At 33.4% G+C, this 23926-nt stretch overlaps 1 protein-coding gene across 1 annotated transcript; it reads left to right on the forward strand.

Annotated features, from left to right (window-relative positions):
• Positions 1-3947: 3947 nt before the first annotated feature.
• On the forward strand, positions 3948-4878 carry LOC128669288 (uncharacterized). Its single transcript, XM_053744022.2, has one exon. It carries the CDS (start codon positions 4128-4130, stop codon positions 4788-4790), a length of 663 nt encoding a protein of 220 aa, XP_053599997.1. The 5' UTR covers positions 3948-4127; the 3' UTR covers positions 4791-4878.
• Positions 4879-23926: the final 19048 nt, after the last annotated feature.

Consider the following 23926-nt stretch of genomic DNA (forward strand, 5'->3'; position numbering starts at 1 on the left):
ACGGTTTTGTTTTTTAAATATTTAAACTAAATAATGACAATAATTAGGGATCATATTTCCTTATCATTATACATGTAATTAATTAGAACTATGGCATACGTCGTAATAAAAAATATAATATTTAACATAAAACTTATAATTTGATGGAGTAAAAAGCACATAAAAAGTACCACCACCAATATCTTTCATCAAGAATGTGGTTAAAATTACTGTATTTCCAAATTCCCTAAAAGTTGCTAAAACAACATTAATTTATGTAAAATGTATTATGAACTTTGCAACAACTTGATACAAAATTGAGAAAACCAGAGTAAAATAAGTAATCAATAAAAACTTTACGCACTATTCCCATCTCATATATTTACATAAATGAGGCATAACACGTGGATTTTAATCTAAAATAATAAATTAAAAATGCCAGTAGTGTTTCAGTTTTTATAAACTTATTATTTTATTTATTTAACTTTACAATGTAACAACCCCCCAAGACAGGTGGAATGTTGCATCTCAACTTTGAAGCAGATATCTTCAACTGATCGAACTGAAATTTTGTACACATGTAGTTTGGATAACAATGTATTATTATGATAAGCATGACCTGATGATGCACCCAAGAACGGCTCCAGACGTAGGAACTCGTCAACGGTTTACTGCACGGAAATAATTTTATTGTCACAATAAGATCTCTCTGATAACAATAAAACCTTGTGTCAAAAATAAATTTTAGCAAAAAACTTATTATGGACGAATCCGCAGGCAAAACCGAATAGAAAATATTTTAAAAACATAACGGATACTTTAAATACTTTTAGGAAATATAGTAGGTACCACAAGACAAGGTACACTCATGACGAAGGATCTGATGTAACCATAGCGGCATAGCTTATTGTAATATTTTCTTTATCATATTCACTGCCTATTTATTGCAACTGTGGTTGTCCACAGCTACAATAAACAAATAGTGAGAGTAGATATCAAATACCTAATACTCGTGCCGCATAAGTTTATATATCAGTGTGTACTCGTATAGTAGTTTTCATAGATTAAATCATGCTTCGTGAGGAAACCTGAACTCTTGGTGATTTATCAGCTAGTGCGTGAAATGGAGAAGGCAGTGGTTACCTCTGCATTAAAGTTGCCCAAGAAGTTGTATGTGTTACATTCCATATTGGCCACGACGATCAGCCATGGGGAATACATATTATAAGAAGAACTTATTTATTATTAAATCCAGTCACATGTATTTAATCTAATTATAATATTTATTTTTTTGTTACTTATTATTCGACTTTTTGTTACGGCTAAACCCCAAAGTAAGGGTAGATCTAGATTTAGCCTAGTCCTGAGTGAAGCCGGTCTGTCTTGGTTACACCTAGGTACCCTGTTCATTTTCGGCTAGACATACGTTTAGTCGTTATTATACCGGTTAGACCTAGATCTAGAATAAAGTTAGATCTAGGTCTGCTTGTCCTCGGCCAAAACTAGGTCCAGGGGAGGATTAACCACCTACACCTAGGTATAACCGTCAGAGCCCGGCTGCACCTAGATCTAGCGCCGTAACATATACAAACATATACACGCGGCACAGTTATGAAATAAAATATGTTTAAAGTTTATATAGTTAAAGATTGTTACATAAGCACATAAAAAACGGAGTAAAGGATTTTCCCTATATCGAAGACACTGGCCTAAACTGGTTTATTCATTTAAACAAAAAAATAAGTATTAGGAATGTCTGTCCAACAATATTAATGTTATTTGAACCGAGATCAAAACTTGTTTAACCCGAGTTATCGAAACTTTCCGTTGTAGTTCAGCGTTTGATATTTAATGCTACTTTTATGAAACCAATCATAGGTACTACATTTATTTATAGACGTGTCTGAATCATAAATATACATAATTTTTTGCCATGTTTATTTATATTGAGGAGAACAATCTTATCGAGTAGGTGTTCATATATTTTTTGCATTAGTATTTTGCCTTTTGCTTGGACATACTTACTTTAATATGATGCAGAGTTAAGTATAACAGTAATCTTGTATCTATACATGTTTAAAAAATGATAACTGTAGTAGATATACTCTCACTATAAAAACTATATTTTGAATGATAATATTACGCACTCAATTGAGAATATGATTTAAACAATAGGTGATGATAATGTAATGTCAAACATCTCTGTAGTACAAAAGGCAATACGGTCATTATCCAGCGTGTAAAATTTTGACTTACACGAGTAAATATAATTCTATTCATAATACCAAAAATCTTGGTATTTTTAATAGAATGAATAATAAAATGATAAACAAAAGTTTTTAGGTTATTTACGTAGGTAAATTATCATTATAAGATAATATAAAAACCGTCGGTCATTCGTCAAGGATTAAAAAACCGGCCAAGAGCAAGTCGGACTCGCTCACGATAAGTTCACAGAAGGTTCAAGAATTGTGACAGTTATTTAAAAACAGTTTCAAATGGACAAAACCATGGATATAGTAAGTACTTGCACAGAATACCTACAATTATTCAATAATATTTCCCTAAATATTGGAATAATTCCAAATTATTTTAGAAAACTCTACATCATTTTTAAACACCGATCCCATGATGCCCCACAAATGCAATGTAGACAAATTTTTTTAAAATAATTTTATGTTTCAAAATCATATTGCACAATATTACTCGTACAGCTGTTACACAGCTATCTACCAAATTTCAACCTTAAGCTTAGTCTCCGAATAAAATGACTGTGACATATGGACAGACGGACATGACGAAACTATAGGGGTTCTGTTTTTTCCATTTGGCTACGGAACCCTAATAAACGGATTGTATCCTGCTAACTTCTCTGACGTCAAATATATGGGGCCTTCGGCGGTTGTTCGTGGAAATTTACAGTAACTATAAATTAGTCAAAAAATATTACTTAGTGCTAATTTGAAATTATATAAATATACTTAGCTCGTAATTGCATTTGCATCGCTATTTAATTTCATAGTATTGCACCAACAACCACTTATTGCATTTCGCCATGATTTAGTTATGTTTTGTTTATTTAATTTTTTATTTTCTTACTATATCTACCGCATTCACCCAGAAAGATTTAAAGGTGCAGTAAAAATTAATTCAGCAGTAAAGCTTAGGCACAAGCCTAAGCTTTACATTTTATATTGTCTAGTTCTTATTGATGAATAGTTTAATAATAAATAGTCCAGGCGAAAAAGAATACCAGATAAAGATTTAAGATATAGTCTTTTACAAATATCGTCTGCAGGGGTAAATAGTAGCCTAATTACTACGTTTATTTGACTATAAATTTCCATGTGTCGATAGCATTGCAATTTTTTTTAAATGATGTTGAAGATAGCACGTGTATATTTATATGCTGATCTAATACTTCCTCGCTTATTCTTGTTACACTTACGAACTAGTCTAAAACTAGTTATTTAAATCTAAGCCTTTATGAGAATTGTATTGTCGTCATAACTTATTTTATCTCAACTAATATTATAAAGGCGAAAGTAAGTTTACCTCTTCATGGTTTATCTACTTAATCAAGCTTCTTTAAAATTTGCTTACATGTTGTTTGAAATACAGGAACGGACATAAAAGGTACATTTCACCCCGGAAAAATGACTGCTTCCGTGGGAAATTCACGCGGGTGGAGCCGCGGTATTCGATACGAAGTAATAATAAATAGATTCTATTTAAGAATTACAAAAAAAAATCCAGCAATTAGAATTTTTTTTGAGCAGATAGGTAAGTAATGAAACATATTAACAACAATATACTAAACTGGTAGATACTCTTATTTACAAAATTAGCAGACAATTAGCACCTTTATTACAATTCATCACTTTTTATATGTATGCAATTCATGATAAATTAAACGTCTCTGACTCTACGTTATGATAAAAAATGTAGGTATATGACTTCTTTACATTTAATCTTTTTTCTGAAAATTAGAAGCAATGACAGTAGTCTTTGGTATGAACTCAATGTTTGAAACATAAAAATGACGTAAAGTCATTACAGTCAAAATCTAAGTGCAGACCAAAGGTTCTCCCATAAAATACCACTTATTTGAACTTATATTTATAAATTGTAAAAGTAAAATAACAGATATGAGTAGAGAAGGAAAAATGAGACCGAGATCTCCAACGTTCAGACGAGGCCGTCCTGTACCCAGACTGTTCAATTTCACCCCACATGAAGAAGATGAAATGACCACATCAAATTCTGAACTGAAACCAGTTGAAGAAGAAACAAAAACTGAGATCAGTGAAGAAGCACAAGAACATTGTGAGCCTTGCGAACCTTGCGAGGCGGTGGACCAGGCTGACGCTTTTAAGTCAGAGTTCGAGAGGTTCGTTGAGATCTCCAAATATTTCTCAAGTCCTTTGCGTAAAAGTGCTTCATATATATGCGAGAACCGCCTTGTTTCCTATCCAAATCCATTCGCCATACACTACAAGCGTGGAGGGGTCACTACGCAGCACATCAAATTCTGCAATCTTACTTTGGAACCAGTTTATATCAAGCTTTACAAGTTGATACCAGATTTAGAACAACTCAAATACATAAATTTGTCTTTTTCTCGGTGTAAGAGGATCCCACCTGGGCTGTCGTTCAATTTAGGATTCGTTTACGACGATGTCAACGAAAAACCGCCTTGCAATGCTAAAATGATTTTTGTGGCGTCCAGAAAAACTACCACACCGTGTTATCAAATCTGTGAAATTGAACTTGAAATCGAAGCTCAGAAAATCAGGCTTGTCACTATTTAATTTCATACCTATTTTAAAAATGCTTAGGCAAGAAAAAAATGTGAATACTTGTTGTCTGTATAAATAAAATTGAAATATCTTCTAGAAATGGTTTTTTATTTTCGTTGTAATTCAGATTTAAGTCTGATATTTTTTAAGTAAAAGTATCAATAAATTTAACAATTAAGTATCATCTTCGTAGCTTCCCCATTGCGAATAATAACTTTAATTTTCCAAGAAAGGCAAACCGGTAGATGCATGGAATAATTGTAATGGAATATTACAGAAATATTATGATATCTTCCAAAGTACGTGGGATATTTTTATGTAAAACTTACATACTGTGCCGACCCTGCACGTGGGAATAATAAAAAAATCATCTAATAATTAAATCGAAGAAATATTGATGAATTTTGTTATAATATAGGTACATATGTCGCATCGTTGTGATATAGGTAGGTAGGTATCTAATTAGATTATATTATTAAAAATACCAAACCTGCTTTATGTCGGCCTAATGGCGTCATAACAAATATAATAGCGGTCGTTACTATAATATATGGAAGAAACCATAGATCTCATTACGTAAGAAAATAAAGCTGTTCTGTTGGATGTGGACGTTGCAAAAATAAAATGTTCTTTCCCGTCAGCTGTACTAAGAGTTGGTAACTATAAACCGATTAGATTTAGAGTAAGGCAACGATGCATTTTATCGCTGTCTCTCATCGAGTGTTCGCTATTACTTCCTCAACTGTTGTAAACAGTTTGAGCTCAGGGTCCGCTTTTCTATCATTCTTATGTAGGTACTCTTCGGTAAGGCACGTTCTTCGGTATCCTTAATTGACAGACCATGGGCTCCTCCTTGACGAAACCAAGCCAATATTTTTCCTGTGCACATTTTATTTATTCCAAGTAGTTACAGTATTTAGAAATGTAATTTAATTTTGGGTCTGTGACTTCTGCCAGGGTCAGGCGGAAGTGTCGATGCATTTATATAATGAAGCTGCATTCAGAGGACAAAAATGTTTTGTTTCAAATTTTTGAAACTTTAATGACATAGAAAGCTCTGCAGGGTATTCTAGGTTTCTAGTCGTTTTCTATGGTTACTTTCAAATACGTATTCGGAATTTAGAAACGCAAATTTCTGAAAATATCTGTTTTCAGTATTTTCAATGATCTTAATATTTCTGACAAATAAATTAGCGTAGTTGAGACGAACCTACATAGATTGTAGTATAAACAACTGTGATGCGTAATAGATACGTATATCGATATTTATTTCTTACTAGCTACGATGTTGCATATAACCGTAATTGTCGATTACTTAGAAATTCAAGCGGTCACTCTTTAACTAGTTATCTAGTCACAGCCTTTGTGATTAATGGAAATGCACCAAGTTCACACGGAAATATATGAGCGTAATAACATAAAGGAAATTTACTAACAAGCTCATATGAAAAAAAAAGAAAAAATTAACCAGCACCTTAGATTATAAAGTATAAATTAACAAGTAAGGGTTAATAGATTGAATTGGTATGGACTTTTGATGAAGAGAGGAAATCAACATTTAACCAAAATAATGTTGAACACGAAGTTTACTAGTTACAGAAGAAGAGGAAAAAGAGATGGATTAACTAAGGGATGGGAACGAAGGAGAAAAGAGTAGACGTTAGTATGACAGCAATATAAGATAATTTTATGGAGAGAAAAATCCCCAAATGATGGGAAATGGCAATGAAGACAACATGACCGTTACTATGGATTTAGTAAGTTACTTACTAATGGATTTAATAAGTTACGAAGTACCTACTAATTCCATGTCTGTTACTTAATGCTGACAAGTCGTCAGACCGCTACGCTGTGACGAAAACTTATGTACATTTAGAAAAATTAACATAGGTTTATACATGGATTTTTAAAAGTGTTTTTTCTTTTCTTTATGATAGAAAACTATATAAAGTAGGGTATCAGAATTAATGGATTTAAAAGTTCAGTGAAATTATTAATTAAATAATAACATTTTAACACCCCCAATCTCAATGAAAGCTCGAAAAAAGTTTGAAAACATTAAGTATAAAATAAATTGACGTGTATTTAATATCAACGTGAATAAAAAAATTTTCACAAATTACCAGACATAAAAATAAACTTAAACATAAAGAGGACAAAATATCTAAACTGATAGCTGAATAATTTTAGTTTTCCTCTCTTAATGTTTTTTTTCCTAGGGTTTCCATGAAAGAAAAACAAACATGTATTTAGAATTTTGGGATTATAAATAAGTATATTATTTGCGTAGACCATGACACGAGGTAGACCATGTAGGTATAAAAATTAATACCTGGTGAAGTTTTCAGTCTTTCACTGCACTTTGGGTTAGCCCTCCCCTGCTCAGTCGTGCTTCTTTGCGACGACGTGGCACAGTGCAACATTGTTGTTTTATAATACCGGCTCCACGGCCCGTTTAACAACAATGCCTTGGGCGAATTCAATATACATTGCTGGTTTTTCATTGCGGTAAATAAAAGCACTCATACTAACTACGCAATGTTCACGCATTCGCGTTGTCATGTGTCTGAGTTCGGCGACAGTGTGGAGTTGGCATAAAGGTTTTGACATTGACTTGAGTCAATTTACGTCGAAAATTCAAATGTTTTGAGTTGATCAGTCGTCGGACATCATCAATGGCATGGCTTTTACAGCTATTACCGACATCTGTTATAGTTTGTATAAATTAAAAAAACCCTCATAATCTTCGAGCGTCGTGTTTGTAGAGCCAGAGGAGTTTCTACAAATTGAAACCTTATGTGCTTAATTCAACACCGACTCCAAAGATGGCGCTCTTGTGAGTCAATCGAAGTGTAAACATTGTGCAATTCCGCGCAAATCGTGAAATTTTCAAACACCTATTTGTTATTATTTACAAAGACATCTCCTAACATAAAAGCACTTGCGTCTTATTCATTCACTTATTAATAAGACGTGTTAAGGGAACAAACATTTATGTACTTATTTTATTTTCAAACGACAATTCGATATTGTAGCAAAATTCTTATAACCTACACAGAATTTTGAATTTACACGTACCTATAACAAATTACATATATTCTTTTTATTAAAATAAAAAGGCAAAATCTATATGCTGCTAAATCTTTACGTCTTTAATAAATACTGTATTGTAGCCAAACTGTAAACAAAGTGGATTTCTAGTGGATAGACAATAAAACTGATTATAAATTATAATTCGAAATCAAGAGTTTAATTTGTGAATTTAGTACATCATAATCCCAAAAAAACGTACCTAGGTAAGAGAAGTGTCAAAACAAAAAAAAAATTCAAATCGGTCCCGTCGTCGGGTAATCGAGTAACATACATAAAAAATAATAGATCGCTACCAATTGAGAACCTCCTCCATTTTTTAAGACGGATAAAAAGTAACTTTTTATTTTGTTTAATATGATATTGCTAACTGATTCCTTTCCATTCGGAAGCTACACGTACTCTGTGTACTCGCAACAGGTTAATTAGCGGAACCTTCGCTGGAGCCGCATTGGTGTTTTGGTCAGGACTTCGGTACCGTTACTTGGAAGTAGGACGCAATGCCGCGCCGGCGGCGCGGCTTGCGTGCGTGCAAGAGTTGCGTGGACTCGACTAGTAGACCTGTTTGGACAACACAAATGTATAGCTTTCTAAAAACCTTTTATTTTATTATATTAGCATTATATTGTAATAATAATTCTTAAAAATAGCACTTTCTACCTACTGTCTTTTTGTACTTTTACCTTGTGAAGAAATGTATAGTTAGTATAAAATACTATTTCCTTTAAAGACATTTATAATAATATAAACATTAAATTAAATTATTATAAATAATATTTAATTTTAAATAACCTGTGTGTATTGCTTAACTTAAACAATTCAAATTCCATTAATTCAACATTTTCATTCCTTATAATACCGAAAACAAACATACCTACATAATGCAGATAATCCTACTTCTACTGCTCTTGTCGGTGAGATATACGTAACACCTCTATCCTCGGCTTTAATTTTAAGATTTCAATACGACGAGTATTAGATAAAAATAATAAAACTCTCAAAACTCCTACAGGAGCAGAGTCCCAGGATGTAAATAATATAATAATAAAACAGGCAAATTAGTAGTAGTAGTATTTATTAAAATCTTTTTTAATAAATACTACTACTACTAATTTATTCATTAAACACTTTATTCTACTGATTTACGGCTTGTATAAAATAACTGTAAATCTTATTATGACGAGGTTAGCTGGCGTTAAAACGTCCTTGGTGCGAACGGGTACTAACGTAAGACGATAACAGTTAAGCATGGTATGAGACTGACTGGCCGAGTATGGGTATGATCTCGTATGATACAGCCGTATTACCTAGGTACCCCACATGCAATCTTATTAATAGTGCCTTCTTTAAGATTTTGTTATGTTGCTGTTCAAATTTAAAATTATTTGTGAAACATCACTTATTGGCGTAAAAATTTACTTATAATTAAGTCTTTAGTCGATTTCTAAAGCTGAGGTGAAGAACAATTGTAATCGAGTAGAGACATTTATTATCAAAACCGTGTGTGACTTACATAGATAAAAAAAAATGTGATTATGATGCGGCATGAGTTTTTCATTAACAAACTCAATGCTTTCTTTCATTTGTAACATTTTCATCCTACCTACAGTCCTACATCCTGCCAATTGCTAATTTCGTATAAAAATAATTTTGACATTACTTAATTTTACAATTTTTCAAAATGAATATTAAAAACAATGCATGCAATAACTATGTTCGATTAGTTTAAGAGTAACTAAAATACTCACTAAACCTTACTATAGACTCTGAAATAAATATATAAATAGCCAAAATTCTAATTATCTAAATCAATTTCACTGGGTTCACCTTCGCATGAGCAGCTCATGACTGTTAACGGGAGCTTTCCATCTCGGTTCAGGATAACGGCATATCTCCCTTCGTTTTCAGTAACCCTTTCGATTTCGAGTGTTGTGTCGGCCGACCTCAGCTTTGCGTCACCTCCGTGTAATCGGGTTTTAGAAAATGAAATCCAGTGTCCTTCTTTATATAGCTGTATTATGATTTTTGAATCCGTTTTCTTGGTATGAATCTGGTGTGCTACTCTTTTTTAGAATTTCGTTTAGAATTTTCATTACATCATGTATTTCCAACTGAAGATAGATAGATCTGATTCATGTACAGAGAGTTGCCATATTCTATCTGTTAGTTTTTTCCGATGAACAAAAAATCCATCGCATCAAAAGAAAGCCTTTTGGGGTTTTTAATAAAACTGAAGTCTTGTTGTATGTGAAGTGTTTGTGTTAAATTGGAAATCGGCTTTTTTTAAGTTTGTAAAATATTTTAAAACATACGAAGTACCTATTTCATAAAATATAGTCAATTTCGATTACTAACATGATTATGATTGTAATATCATATTGACCTTATGTAATGTTTTATTATTCTAAGAATAAAGAGTAACTTATTCTGGATCAAGAAGCCTAAAGACAGGAAATCATAGAGGAGGATGAAGCAGGCCTATGTCCGAAGACGGAAGAAAAAAAGGCTGCAATCATTATGATAAACATTAATATAATGCAATAGTACGCATTCACATCAACAATTTACCAGTCATCCAGTCATAACAGTGCATAAAAATTAAATAAAAATACATAATAAAGCGTTCAGTAGCCAGCGGGGTCATTGCCCCGATAGCCGGAAGAGTAAGATAATTATTTATAAATTCAAATTGCGACTATCAACTTCTAAAGAAAATTTAAAGAATCTCATTACTATCGATGACATTGACTTCTGCGATGGGAAAACCAGTTATGATTTTAAAACGTAGTTATTATTTAACTATTAGTTAATAAGTAGTTACTTGATAATGAAGTAAACGAATAAAACAGAAAAGTAGCACTGGGAATGTAATATCTGGTAAGTGACTGTTTATTACAAGTTGGTTAAAATTTTGTTTTTCATCTGAGCAATTTTCCGATTTTTCCGAGCGATGGATGGGCATTCAACCCTGGTTTCGCTTTCCTACTACATGTATAATAAAAAAAAAACAAATATGTACTTAGCTACTATTCTATATAATCAAAATTTTAACAACATGGTTATAGTTTTCGAGAACTTAAAACACAAAATGTGTTTATTTTATTAACATCCATATGTTTTCATGGAATATTATATTATGTGGCATTATTTTGATTATTTACTTCTCACTCGCCGACTCGATTAGGGTCGAAGAGAGAATACAACATCGTAGGCTGTAGTCGAGGCACAAATAGCCAGCACTAATATTGAAACCAGTGCCGTATAATGTTTAACTAATCTATGCTATTATTTACATTAAATCTTATTATGACGAGGTTTTATCTTATTAAATCTTATTATATATCATCAGTTCAACAAACAAATAACCTAAATTAATTTCGTTTCTGAAACTCTAATCTAAAAATGCATTCATTCATGTCAATATTTTATTAAAATTCTGATTATTTCCTATAATTTTACTATTGAAAAATATTGTTTGTATCTTTAAAGGGCAATCTGTTGAAACTCCTATTTATATATTCATAAATTTACCATTATTTGTATGTATGTACAAATATAAAAGTTTGTATTTTTTATTCAGGAATTAAACTATCAGGCACTTTTTCACGTCAAATTCTTATTACATTGTATTTCACAAAAACAATAAAAATAAAAAAGTTACAAATTACTAGCGTTTCTGAACGACCATTGCCAAGAACAAATGCCGTAATACCAGAAAGCTCTCTTTATGTAACTGTAGGCATACTAATATTATAAATGCGAAAGTCTCATCATGGCTGTCTGTCAATCTTTCACAGCTATACCGCTGGGACAATTTTGATGAAATTTGGAATAGATATTGTTAATGACCCGTGATCAAATACAGGCTGTAACAGCTAGTAAGCAATATTTATCAATGTACTAGAAACATGTTAATAATGGATATAAAACTTGCAAACAAATGTGAATTATTGTTTAATTTCTAACCAATACCAAAAGGTAAGGAAGAGAAAACAGTGCACTTTTTCGATGTTTGCAGTGAACCTATTTATTGCAAATCGTTGTGAATTAGAATGAATTAAAAATTTAGATTTACATACATATTTTAATGGATAATGGACACGGGTCACGGGGCACCGAGCGCTGAAATTCAGCGTGACACTTAACGTGACCCACGTAATGCCGTACCTACTGAAAACGTGAAAGCGACTCGTTGATTTGTAATGATAATGATTCCGGTATTCATCTTTTAACAATGGATTATCGTAAATATCATTGTCTACAGAATTTAATTGTTTTTCACACGCATTTTTTTCACGTCTCAGTTTCATATATACATTTGTATAATAAATTACTTTATCAAATAAATAAATTACTTATAATTTAATGATATAAAATATTTTTAATCATATATTAGTTTCCCGTTGTGTAGCTACGAACGAAAGTATTTAAAACTAAATCCCATATAATTTGGAAGATATCTCTATGTATGCAGGCAGGTTATAGGCATTAGATGAGTGCACAAAGCCAGTCCAATCAAAATGTTCTCAGCTAAGGTCATTACACTGCTTATATAAAATTCTACCAATTCAATTCTAAATTTAAAAATTCATTGTCATCTCATCACACGGCTAGGTTGCCGGCTCTGCGCCATTTTCCGAACATGGTTGCGAAAATATTCCGGGAGTGAGGGAGCAAGTTATATCTGTGTTTAGAGTGGAAAAGAGATAGAAGCTACTATGCTAGGCTGCGGCGGAGGTCAGGGAACCACAAGTGGGTCGACTTCATCCTTCCTTAACCAAGTCTAGAGCGGCAGTGGCTGTTGAACTTGACGCGAATGTCGTAAAACACGGTTTTTGAATATAGAACGTTGTTTGTTCCAACAGTCGAATAACTTATGACATTTACAAAAGATTTGTTTGACATCGTTTAGTATGGATGGAATTATCTGGCACAGTACAAATATGATTCTAGATATTAGTTGTGAAACCAATACTTTACATCTTTTTGAAAAAGATCTAATTGTACAGTTTATAATAGAGGAAAAATAAATCTTTATCGTTTTGGGCTCGCAAAAAAAAATAGTACATATTTCAGTCATGGAGTTCATTCCCAGAATTCTATTTGTTCCTAATTTATTAATGCAGTAATCAAAATAAAAACTTAAATTTAAATGCCTGAACTACCTAAATAAGGTCTCAATTCGGAATAAAGTACCTACCTAAGTCAAAATTGTTTTTCTAATTTAATTTTTTATATAGATTACCTAAATACATATATTAATTTCGAATAATATAAGTTCGAAAAAATATTGTCACAAAAAGCTAAATAAACAGATAATGATAAATAAACTGGCATCATGGCGGCAATTGATAATTTTTTTATTGTGGAACGCAGTGCTTCAAATTCAAGTCTCGAATGAATGACGCAACTGCCAAAATGGTCAACAGCGGTCATTTCACTTTGGCCAACTTATGCGTTTGGCCGGGTCTATCACCTATCCACTTCCTCCCGCAGCCAAATCCACGAGTGAAAAAGAGAAAAACATATTTTGAGATTCAAAGCTCAGGCTTACAAGGGGCCTCTTTAAACCCGAATGATTCTCATTATACTTCGGAGAATGTTACGCCCTTTACCATGATAAATATGCAAATATTCTATGTGGTTTAATGGCTCTCAGTACGTATAGGCCGGTCATTTTATATAGCAAAGCAAAATGATTAAGCATCTAATCTTAGTACAGTTATTAGTTACAATAATTTGTTTACAAATATAGAAATATATATTTGTAACACAAGTAGATGATACATTTACATATGAATTATAATAGGAGTTACACGCTCAGCTATCCTCATGATTCAGCGCATTTCCCAGCAAACCAATTCTTCAGGTTTTATGCTTAAGCTTCAGACATTCAAGCTTTGCGGGAGAAAACTATGTCCAATCAGAGTTGATTGACCTACAATTTTAGTGCAGCAATTTTTTGTCAACATTAGATATGACGTCTTTGCAGTATTCTCGATGACTTTTCTAATTTCTGCTTATAATTCGTTGACACGACAGTTGAAATAACAGTAGTAGGTAGGCAATTTCTTCAGTTGCAGGCAAAACTTCACAATTATCACAAGTTTTGGAACTGCAATAGTAATATTCCAACAATAAATGTATAACAATACAATGTAGTTCGGTTTCCGTTTTCTTTGAAATAGCTCGTTGTTTTCCATTGATTGTGTACGTTATCGGTTAGACAAACAGCTTGGTCATTTGTGCATTCGTTACAATACAGTTACCGTCAATAAATATTGCCCTTTGAAATAGAAAGTGCAGTCAAGGCGAAAGTTAGTTATGACACTGGTCCTTTGTCATTTCTCGAGAACAACAAAAGAATGAAACCAAAAGACCTACTGAATTTGTGTAACAAATTGGTAAAGTCCAAAAATATTTACCCTCAATGTTATGGTCTTTTATTTTAGTGCAAGTTTTCGGAAAATTTAACAATGAGGTAGTTACAATATATTTTGTAACAGGCTAAAAATTAGATGTATGTACTTTTTATTTAAGTTTTACAGTATGCATTAGACGTTATCCTTTCGGACAGTTAATAGTACATAAGATAAAATTAACCCTTTTTTTAATCTTTCGATGTATCATTAGACAAGCATTTATATTCTGCGTAACAATCAGGAGACATCGTGATTGAGAAACATCCTGTTAACGTCCTATTTGTGGAACATCTTCAGAAAAAAATCATTGAATCCAATCATTGAAAAACAACTGATAACACAGAAACATATTCATATTCGAGAGGAATGTATCTAACTTCCAAATGGGTTGTCGAACCAGGGCACGAGTCACGAGGCGGGTGGTAAGCCTCCAAGCGGAGCCTCACGTTGCCCCGACATCATTCCCGTGGCGCTGCACGTGTGCACTAGAACCTTGGACTCACAAACACATGAACTGATGACGCCATCCCATGCTAATATTGGGAGCATACTTGCACTTTCAACTAGAAATCATAACCCATTAATGTAAGTGGAGAGCTCAAGTGACGCTGGTTTTATCATCGGATAGTGAGAAAACTATTTCAATGCGGATCATGCACGTCCTGCAAATCGTCGCGTGGAGGACGCTTGCCGCATCGAAGCCACTGTTGATCGCTTATGGGACTGGTAAAATCACAAATTAGTGCTATTTCGCTACTTATATACTGTTAGATTAAGAAGAGGTGACATGTATGACATGTGACCAGCATTGATCCTTGGTCTTCATTGAATAGCATATTAATAATATTTTTTAATGTTGGTTTTGGTTTACATACTTTTTGAGATTTTCTTGAATTACCTATCTCGTATTCTATTACTACCTCTATATTGATAATTCCCAATTAAAGTAATGATCTGAATCACCAGTATCCATTGTCAACTAATCCTTACAATTTCCGTAATTAATTATGTTACTTCTAAAAACAAATAGGTACTTACCAATTGTTTAGGAATTTTAAACTGAATGACTAAGTTGGCTATTGAAAAAGAAGGCAGATATTACGGCTATTTGAATTGCACATATTGCCCCATCCTAGGAACGGATCCACTATTGTGGACATGATGGTTATGGTTCTTGGGAATTCACATAAAATTCGAGCTCTGAAAATAACTTACACTATTACAAACTTTTTAAATTGTTACTATGCACTGAAAAATATAAAATTTACATTATATTTGTAAAGCTCGTATTTTTAGCAATATAAGTACTTAAAAGAACTCTGACTCGAATATGGCCTATTCCGTCCGGCCGTTCCACTCATTCTAATGTGACTCTCACATAGAACAATTGCGAGGATTGACGACTTACCTATTTATTATAAAACAGTCGTATAGGTTCCTAATGGCCAAAACACCATCTTTAAGTACTGGATCCGCGCTTACCTCATCCTTGGTTCTCACCAACATGGCGATAAATTCTGAGCACGCGCGATGTGGCTTCCAATGCGAAGACAATGCCGAATCAACAAATAACAGTACTCGCCATCACATGTCGATATATCACGTCCTGCCTCTGTATTGAGAGTTATAATGGTTTCTTCAGTGACGATATGCGTTGAAGGTACATTAACTGGACGTGCAAACTATCACGTAAACATTATATCATAACGTTTTATTCTGGTATTCTTTTTACTATCATGTGTTCATTTACGTCAACAACTCTTTAGTTTCGGGATTACTATACCTGTTCTTGAGTACTTAAGTACCCTAATGATATTTGAATCCTAAGAAAGTGGATTAAACAGGCAGGATAGGCAAATAGAAAAGAAACTACATGCCATTTTCAAAAACCTTTGACATAATATCCGTTAAAATATGCTCTTTCACATCGCCGCTAGACACTGGACTTCCTTTAGTCTTGGTTTAGATTTTGATCTGACTCAGATCTAAGCAATTTCCCAGTCCGCAGCCATTTTGAAGCGTCAGGTTTCAGGGCCTACATGTTTCTTCAATTATCACGATTTTTGGCAATCGGTATTTTTGGAATGGCTGCTGTAAATTTTATACGAAAGAAAGAAAACATTTAATTGCCAAAAACATGAGTACAAATAGTCAAAATGAATTAGACCTACACGTTTTACCGAATATAGGTATGCAAATATAAATAAATAAAGAGGAGCATGCTATCCAGTAAGTAAGTACTATCACACGAAATAAGAGTTGTTTAATAGGCTAGGCAAGATGGATGGATTCTCTTTCTTTGTGAGGGTTTATCCAGCTCTAGAGCGTTAGAGGAGCCCAGGATCAGCTTTTACACATTTTCTCTTCCACTTTGCATGGTTTGCATCATGGGTTTATGTTACGTCTGGTTTCTTGGGTTATCATATACCTAATTATACATTATTAAATGATATGTTATAATTAAATTTTGCTAAACTAGTCTTATATCCGTCCCACGCCTCTCAAATAAAACGGGTTTGAAGGTTACCTACCTGCAAAAAAACGATATCATTTGGCAATAATTTTTATACTCATTTTATTATTTCGTCCGCTTGAGGTACAATTCCCGTGAGACTTGAAGATAAAGCTGAGATAATAATAACTAGTGGCAGCCCAAACCGCCAGTACAAAGGCAGATTCCGAATAAAAATTACCCATGTTATTTATTACCTAACGGATAAATAAGTACTTAATTATGCTATATTAATCTGGGAGTGGCTAACACACATTACGTTTTAGCTTCTTTTCTTCTAAGTATAATAATAATATTCGTAATGCTGATCAATTTCTATTTGCAGACAATACTGGCAACTTATCACTGTTTTATAAATTTTATTTCAATTTTTCGTCTTTTTATATTGAATTAAGTAAAAAAAAAGTAAAATATTCTATGTAAGACAAAAAAATAATGTAAATCATCTCACAAAAAAATTAAATTAAAAACATGGTGACAATAAAAAATATGTATGATGAAGTGAAATAGTGAGTAATTTAGATAAACAGATTAAAACGTTAATATATCTATTTATATCTTAAGTAAAAATATTATATTATTTTTATCTTATATTATTATTTTTATCTTATATTATTATTTTTATATTTGTTTTTATTTGATTGGTGTATTGGCAAACCGGAGGAGTACAAGGTTCATATCTCTTGGTATATTTATAGGCCTGGCTTGGCCTGGATAGCGACTGGAATATTAATGCCTCTCTGCAATGCAACTGCAACTCGTAACACTGCTCCTTTTGGCAGCATTATTAAGGTGAATTACATAAAACTATATCGATAGTTATGTGAAAACAAATATCGATTTGTTTTTGTTGTTAACTTCAGTATTTTATTGCATTTTTATTATAAGTAATTATATTTTTAACTTTTAAATTAAACATTTATGCTCGTACTTCTACATTAACGGATAGAGCCTAAAAATATCGTTATATTAGTGGCCCGTCACGGCTTCGCTCGCTTAAATCCATAATGTATTAAGTACCTACACAGAAACCTTTCTCAGAACACTATCTATTGGTTAAGACAATACAAAAATTCTTCGACCTGGGGACGCGACGTCAAACGTAAAACAAGATTGCAAATATTTTGATTATATTAGGTAAGACAGAAGATATGATTGTGCCTATAAAATTGGTTAAATTATAAAACTAATTCGATATTAAAAGGTATTAAAAATAGAGCCAAGGCAATTAGTGGCTTAATAAACAAAATAAATATCAATGCTTTATGGTAAATTTTGACCTTCACTTTTTTGCTACTAGTGATTGATAATTCATATCGTGGACCACCAACCGATAAGATAAATAGTTACATCTACCCAACTTTAAATTAACATGAGCAGGTAGGTACCTACCTTAATATATGAGTATATAGTGTATCACTCAATTTTTAATAACAGGTACTTTAAGAAAAACTGCATTGCTAAATCAACGCTTTGTTGTGAATTGCTAATAACTAAATGCAATATATAATGTTAGGACTAATAATAAAATCAAATCAATTAATAAACTTAAAAGACCCTCTATTGTATTTGGAGATCAACGTTCTTTCATTCACATCACACATACGTTTTTATATTCATTTCCTGTTCCGTTTTATTTTGTCGTTCTACATTATTTCTCCCCTGCGTAACGAACACCCATACCAAGCTTGACACAGAAAACTCTCTTTTCTTCGCGTACCTATTTCCAGTTGCAAAAAATATAAATCTAACATTTTGAAGATTCAGCCGTCATTTTACAATGAGCCGCCTGCCTGACGTCAACTCTCCTTGGCAATTCTATTGCTGCCTATCATCTGCCATGGTTATGTGCCCCTTAATCGCATCTTACGACATCTATTTGAGAATCCAAAATGGTTATTCTGGGGCGGAACCACATAAATCCTAATATGTCTTGATTCGTGATTTTGTTTCTACATTACCTAGTTCAAGGTCCTACGTGGTAAGATTCACTTAGATAAATTGTCAAGACCTTCGAGTAGCCATAGTAGTAGCAGTTTATTGTCCGCTTGGACCCACATACATATTTGCTAACAACGTGATACAACCATGTATGTATATAGAAGGCCAAACAAAAGGACTAACGACCGAACAATAGAACTAAATTGCACAAAGGGGCTGAGATTCCAAAAGGTCTTTTCAGATAAGTCTTGGTCTTGGATGATTCTATAGAAATAATTGGCATCCTCGAGGATGGAATGTTTTAAGACAGATTTGAATGAGATTGCTAAATATGTACCTACATACTTATATAATGTACAAAAATGTGTGTATTTTTTACAAACTTACTTAGTTTTTCAGCTATGCTTTTGTATATCAGGATCAGATCTAATACTTAACCCTGCAAGAAATCAGTTGATTTTAATCTTTCAAGACGTAAAACGCATTAGTCTTCAGTACCATGTTAATGTTAATATACATTTTATCTTGCCTTCATCACAAATAAGTTTTTCTACTTACGAAGTATTCAATACTTAATATTCATTTAAAATTCTAGAAGTTATTTTCATTTTATACTAATACTTCTTTTTCATACAAATTTTAGCGATATAAAAGCCCATATTGTTCTTCCGTCTGCATTCTCGTGGTTCTATTTCAGAGCTAGAACCACTGAACTGTGAAAAAGCGACGCTATTTTCCACGTAATCTCTGATTGGCAGTACCGTTGCGGCATCACGCGGTGCGCCTGCGCACATCATGTATACAACGCCATGCCAACGTTGTTTATACCACACGTGATGGAGACATGGATAATATCCTCCATTTTATTCTATGTTTAGGATTTGTTTTTGAGTTATTTTGAACCCTGTGCTCCGTCAGAATAATACACGCATTTCCTTTTCGAAATACATTTATTTATTACTTACTGCAATTGACATAGGTCAATATAAATATTTTATAAGACTACCAGAAAGTAACTAGAAGGTATTTCCTGCAAGTGCGTAATAGATATTGACTTGGTTTTAACGTCAAACCGATTTTTTATTATCAAATCAAAATGCAATGAATGCGTTCCAATGATCTGACTATTAATATACCGAAGATCGTTCGAAAATAAAAAGTAGGAAAGAGGACTCTGGTATCCGAGGCTTTGCTGAGGAAACAAACGGGAAAACGGTCAGACAAAGAGGAACAGAGATAACTAATTTCTAAAATTTTATAGGATAATTTGCTCGTGTGACACAGGATAGAGCAATAGACGATTCGACGCCGCTAAATGTTAAAAACAACGGCTAACAAACTGGGATATGAATTAAATGCTTTCAATTTCAACGTAGTATCATGAACAAGCATACGGTAGCTGCATCTAGCGGTGCTTCTCGGCTGGCGCTGGATAACGGTGACACGTAACGCGTTATGTCACACGGCCTTGGCCTAGCGCGGGTTGCGCCGGCGCCGCTTTGTGCCATCTGCAAGGTTGAGGTCTTGTTGACGTGCAAACAATAATGCTGATGGAAATTCAATTTTTAAACTTTCGCCTTATGCTATTTATGCAACACGGGTTGCTGCAGCCGTGGTCTCTGACCAGCTCAACATTATGACTTGACAGTGAAGATATATCAGCTTTTTTTACCGAATTACTACGCGCAGTGCTATATCTGTGTCGAAACATCTGAAAAATATAAAATCATTATTATTATAATATACCGTAGGCCCGCACGATGAACTCGCTTATTTTCAGCAGTCTTCATGTTAGTGACATTGCAAACTCCAGAAGTGCCGCCTTTGATGATACGGTCATGTTTTGCATAAATCAGTAAATTATGTAGGGAATAAATGTATAGGTTTTTCGCATGGCCCTGGCAGAAATGGCAAGCTCAAGAGTTGCTGGATTGATGTCATCAACCGTTTGAATGATCTGACAACTAACGATGCCGAAGATCGTGCATGTGAAAGAGAAAAAGTAGGACCCTAGCGGACCTTGGACTCTGACGTTCTATGGCAAAGGAAAAACAACGGGAAACGCTCAGATGACAGAGAGAGAGAGAGATTGTTGTTTTAAACTAATAAGTTCAATAAAATCTGCCAATGTATCAGTCATAGCTTACATCACCTCCTACTACCTACATCATTACTCCTACCTCACTTGAATCGACTACGAAATACAGACTTTTACCACATGTATTTAAGTAATTTGCCTTCCTCTTCAATCCGCTGTTCGATTATAACGATGCCTTCTTAATTAGTTAGCCTATTAAAGGGGATGCCTTACACTGCATATTTATCTACACACGCAATACATTGCTGTCCATCAATCAGCGACAAATCAACTGGCGTAACTAATAGAAGTTGCTACTAACGCACTTACATGATAAACAATTTGTTAATTAGGATATAAACTGTATGCCCATGAAGCTCTATTCTGACTGTGACTAATGTTCAACTAACTGCTGTTACGAGTAAATTAATGATTAGCTTTAAATATCTGACACGCTCTTGTCGTGACGTGTTATCTCTTCTTTATCTAATTCTCTCTAATCCTAGTTACTGTGATCGTTGAGGATCTTGGCCTCAGGTATTAGAAGTAGAATTTTTCTAGTCTGTTCTGTTCTTCGCCACTTTTTGCCAGTCATCAGATGTGAAGCGTCGGAGCTCCGGTTCCGCTTCCTTACTTTTTTTCTTCACGTACGGTATTTGGCATCCTTAAGTAGTATTCAGACCATTAGCACGCAAACTGGTATTCAATTTTGGAAGTAAATAATATCGTAACTACATACATAGAAATTCATGAGATTCGAAACTGGGCCCTTTTTTTCAAAGTAGCCATCATAACCACTTTGATTACCAACGTTTCTAAGACACAATAACATACATTTTAATATTCATGAATATTAATCCAATGGATATAAATACTATAAAATTGGAATGAAATTGCATAATCAATATTATAATGTCTATAAGGTAGAAACACACATTAACTCTTAGATTGAAGGAAGTTAATTAAAGATCCGTGTGAAGTAACGGCCAGGGATTTACAGACGCATTTATTAGATAACTTTATTACCAGCCATTGATCTGAGTATTAATGAGTAACTGAACATACTGTTAGCAGCAACAAGGCGTCTAGACTACACTTTATCCTCATTTTCCTGCAATAAAATCGTCTAACAGCTGTTCTTATTTAAAGTATATACTTATTATCACGGCAACATGTTAGTTCCTTAAGAAAAAAATTATAAACTAATATTACAAACTGTGTGTGGCACGTCCCGGCTTCGCTCTGGTAAAACCATAATAAATTCTCGTTCCTCAGAAATCATACTAGCTGATTGTGTAGTTTTTCAGTTTATCGCGTTCATACAGACATACAGACGTGATAGAGCAACTTCTATTTGTAATATGTAAGGATGTAAAACTATATTTTTTTTCGTATCTTTTAATGAAGTGGTTTGTCATAGTCTCCATTTCGAACTCTACTTAGCTGATAATCATCAAATAAAGCAGATTTTTCGATGTTTTCCCTCATCAGAGGCAAATGGCCGTCTATTGAAAACAACTAATTAATCAGTCAGAACCAGATGGTCCGATTGGTATAGAAAGTCATGTAGCTGGAGTAAGATTCGAACTTGGGATCTTTAAATTCGCATGCGGGCGTTAACCACTTAACCATCAACGCCGTTACGACGCACGAAGGTTCAGATCATAATAATATTGCTCATAAATTTTGCGTCGTCTTGTATTCAACCTCTAATTTAACAGCGGAAAACTTACTTGAGTCATCACGTTATACTTTAAGAACACTGAGTCAAGGCTGTGTAGGTATTGTATGAACCGCTTTGTTACAACGCCTACACTCATGTTCATTGTGGACAAACAAAAACTGTCTGAATAATGGATTTCTGACAAATCACAGTCCCTTGTTTTATCTACCATAAAACCCAATGAGGGTACTGTTCTCTTAATTGCTATGGACCAGTGGTGGCCAAATTTTCTCGAGGTTCACCAAGGGACTGAATTCACCTGGATTTAAATATTTTCTTATAATTAATTATCGTATTTTGCTTATAGAAGTTCACCTCCATATGCAAAATACAATTGAAAATATTTAAATTCAGTCATTTATATTAAAAAAAATAAGAATTCTTTATACATTGCTATACATATATAGCTATAGGTACTTCTATCAGGAGATCGTACTTTTAATTAATTCGAAATCCATTCATATGTAGCAGGCACTTTTTTGTTTGATATATGATTCCGGGCTTTGCGTTTAGGTGTGTTTACAATTCATAAGATATTATTATGTGCTATATTACACTTTTAAATATAAAATTACAACTAAAAAGATTGTTGTTTAAAATATTTCCATTATTTCTTTATAGCAGATTAATATTGTATGAATCGTTGATGAGCCGTTTAGGTAGATGTCAGGTATTTCGACAGATGTAATCAATCAATGCACGTTATAAATAAATAACTCGACGATACCCATTTTTGTACGGTTAGCTCATGCAGATTTTTATTGACTTACTTGGGTTTGAGTGTAATTTTTTTGTTGTAAATAACTTATGTGTACCTTATCGTAAGGTATACATAAGTTCCGTAGTAGCACACCGACTCCGTAACGTGTGTATGTGTACTTTTTGTATAGAATAATACTGAATCTCGCTGATCTTATCTGGCTTATTGTTCTGGGAGAATCCTTGTTATCTAAATCTTGTTCTTTTATTATATACATTTTGTTTATTTATTTCAGTTACGGTCTCCGTATGTAACCCAAAGAAGTAATAAATGTGAAATGTGTGTTTGTTTGCCCTACTTTAAAATCAAATTAATGTGGTTCTAAGGTGATTTTTGATGTGGAGATTACTATCTCTCCTACTGGAGAGCTCTCTCCTAGTGGCTACACAGGCTACTTTTTGCCGCGGACGAAGCCCTGAGCATGAGCTATTTTATTAACAATTCCAATTACTTATAAAGACAAGAATATTATTCAAACAAAGATGCCCTTTACAGTCCGAATAAATAGTCGATAATTTATTTTTCTGCTTAAGCGGATAATGATAAATGATCTTGCCCTAAAGTTTAAGGTTCAGAGATGAAAAACATTCCCATCTCATAATTACTTGTCTTTGAATATCGTG

This window comes from Plodia interpunctella, chromosome 4, assembly GCF_027563975.2.
Source record: "Plodia interpunctella isolate USDA-ARS_2022_Savannah chromosome 4, ilPloInte3.2, whole genome shotgun sequence".
NCBI classification, from domain to species: Eukaryota; Metazoa; Arthropoda; class Insecta; order Lepidoptera; family Pyralidae; genus Plodia; species Plodia interpunctella.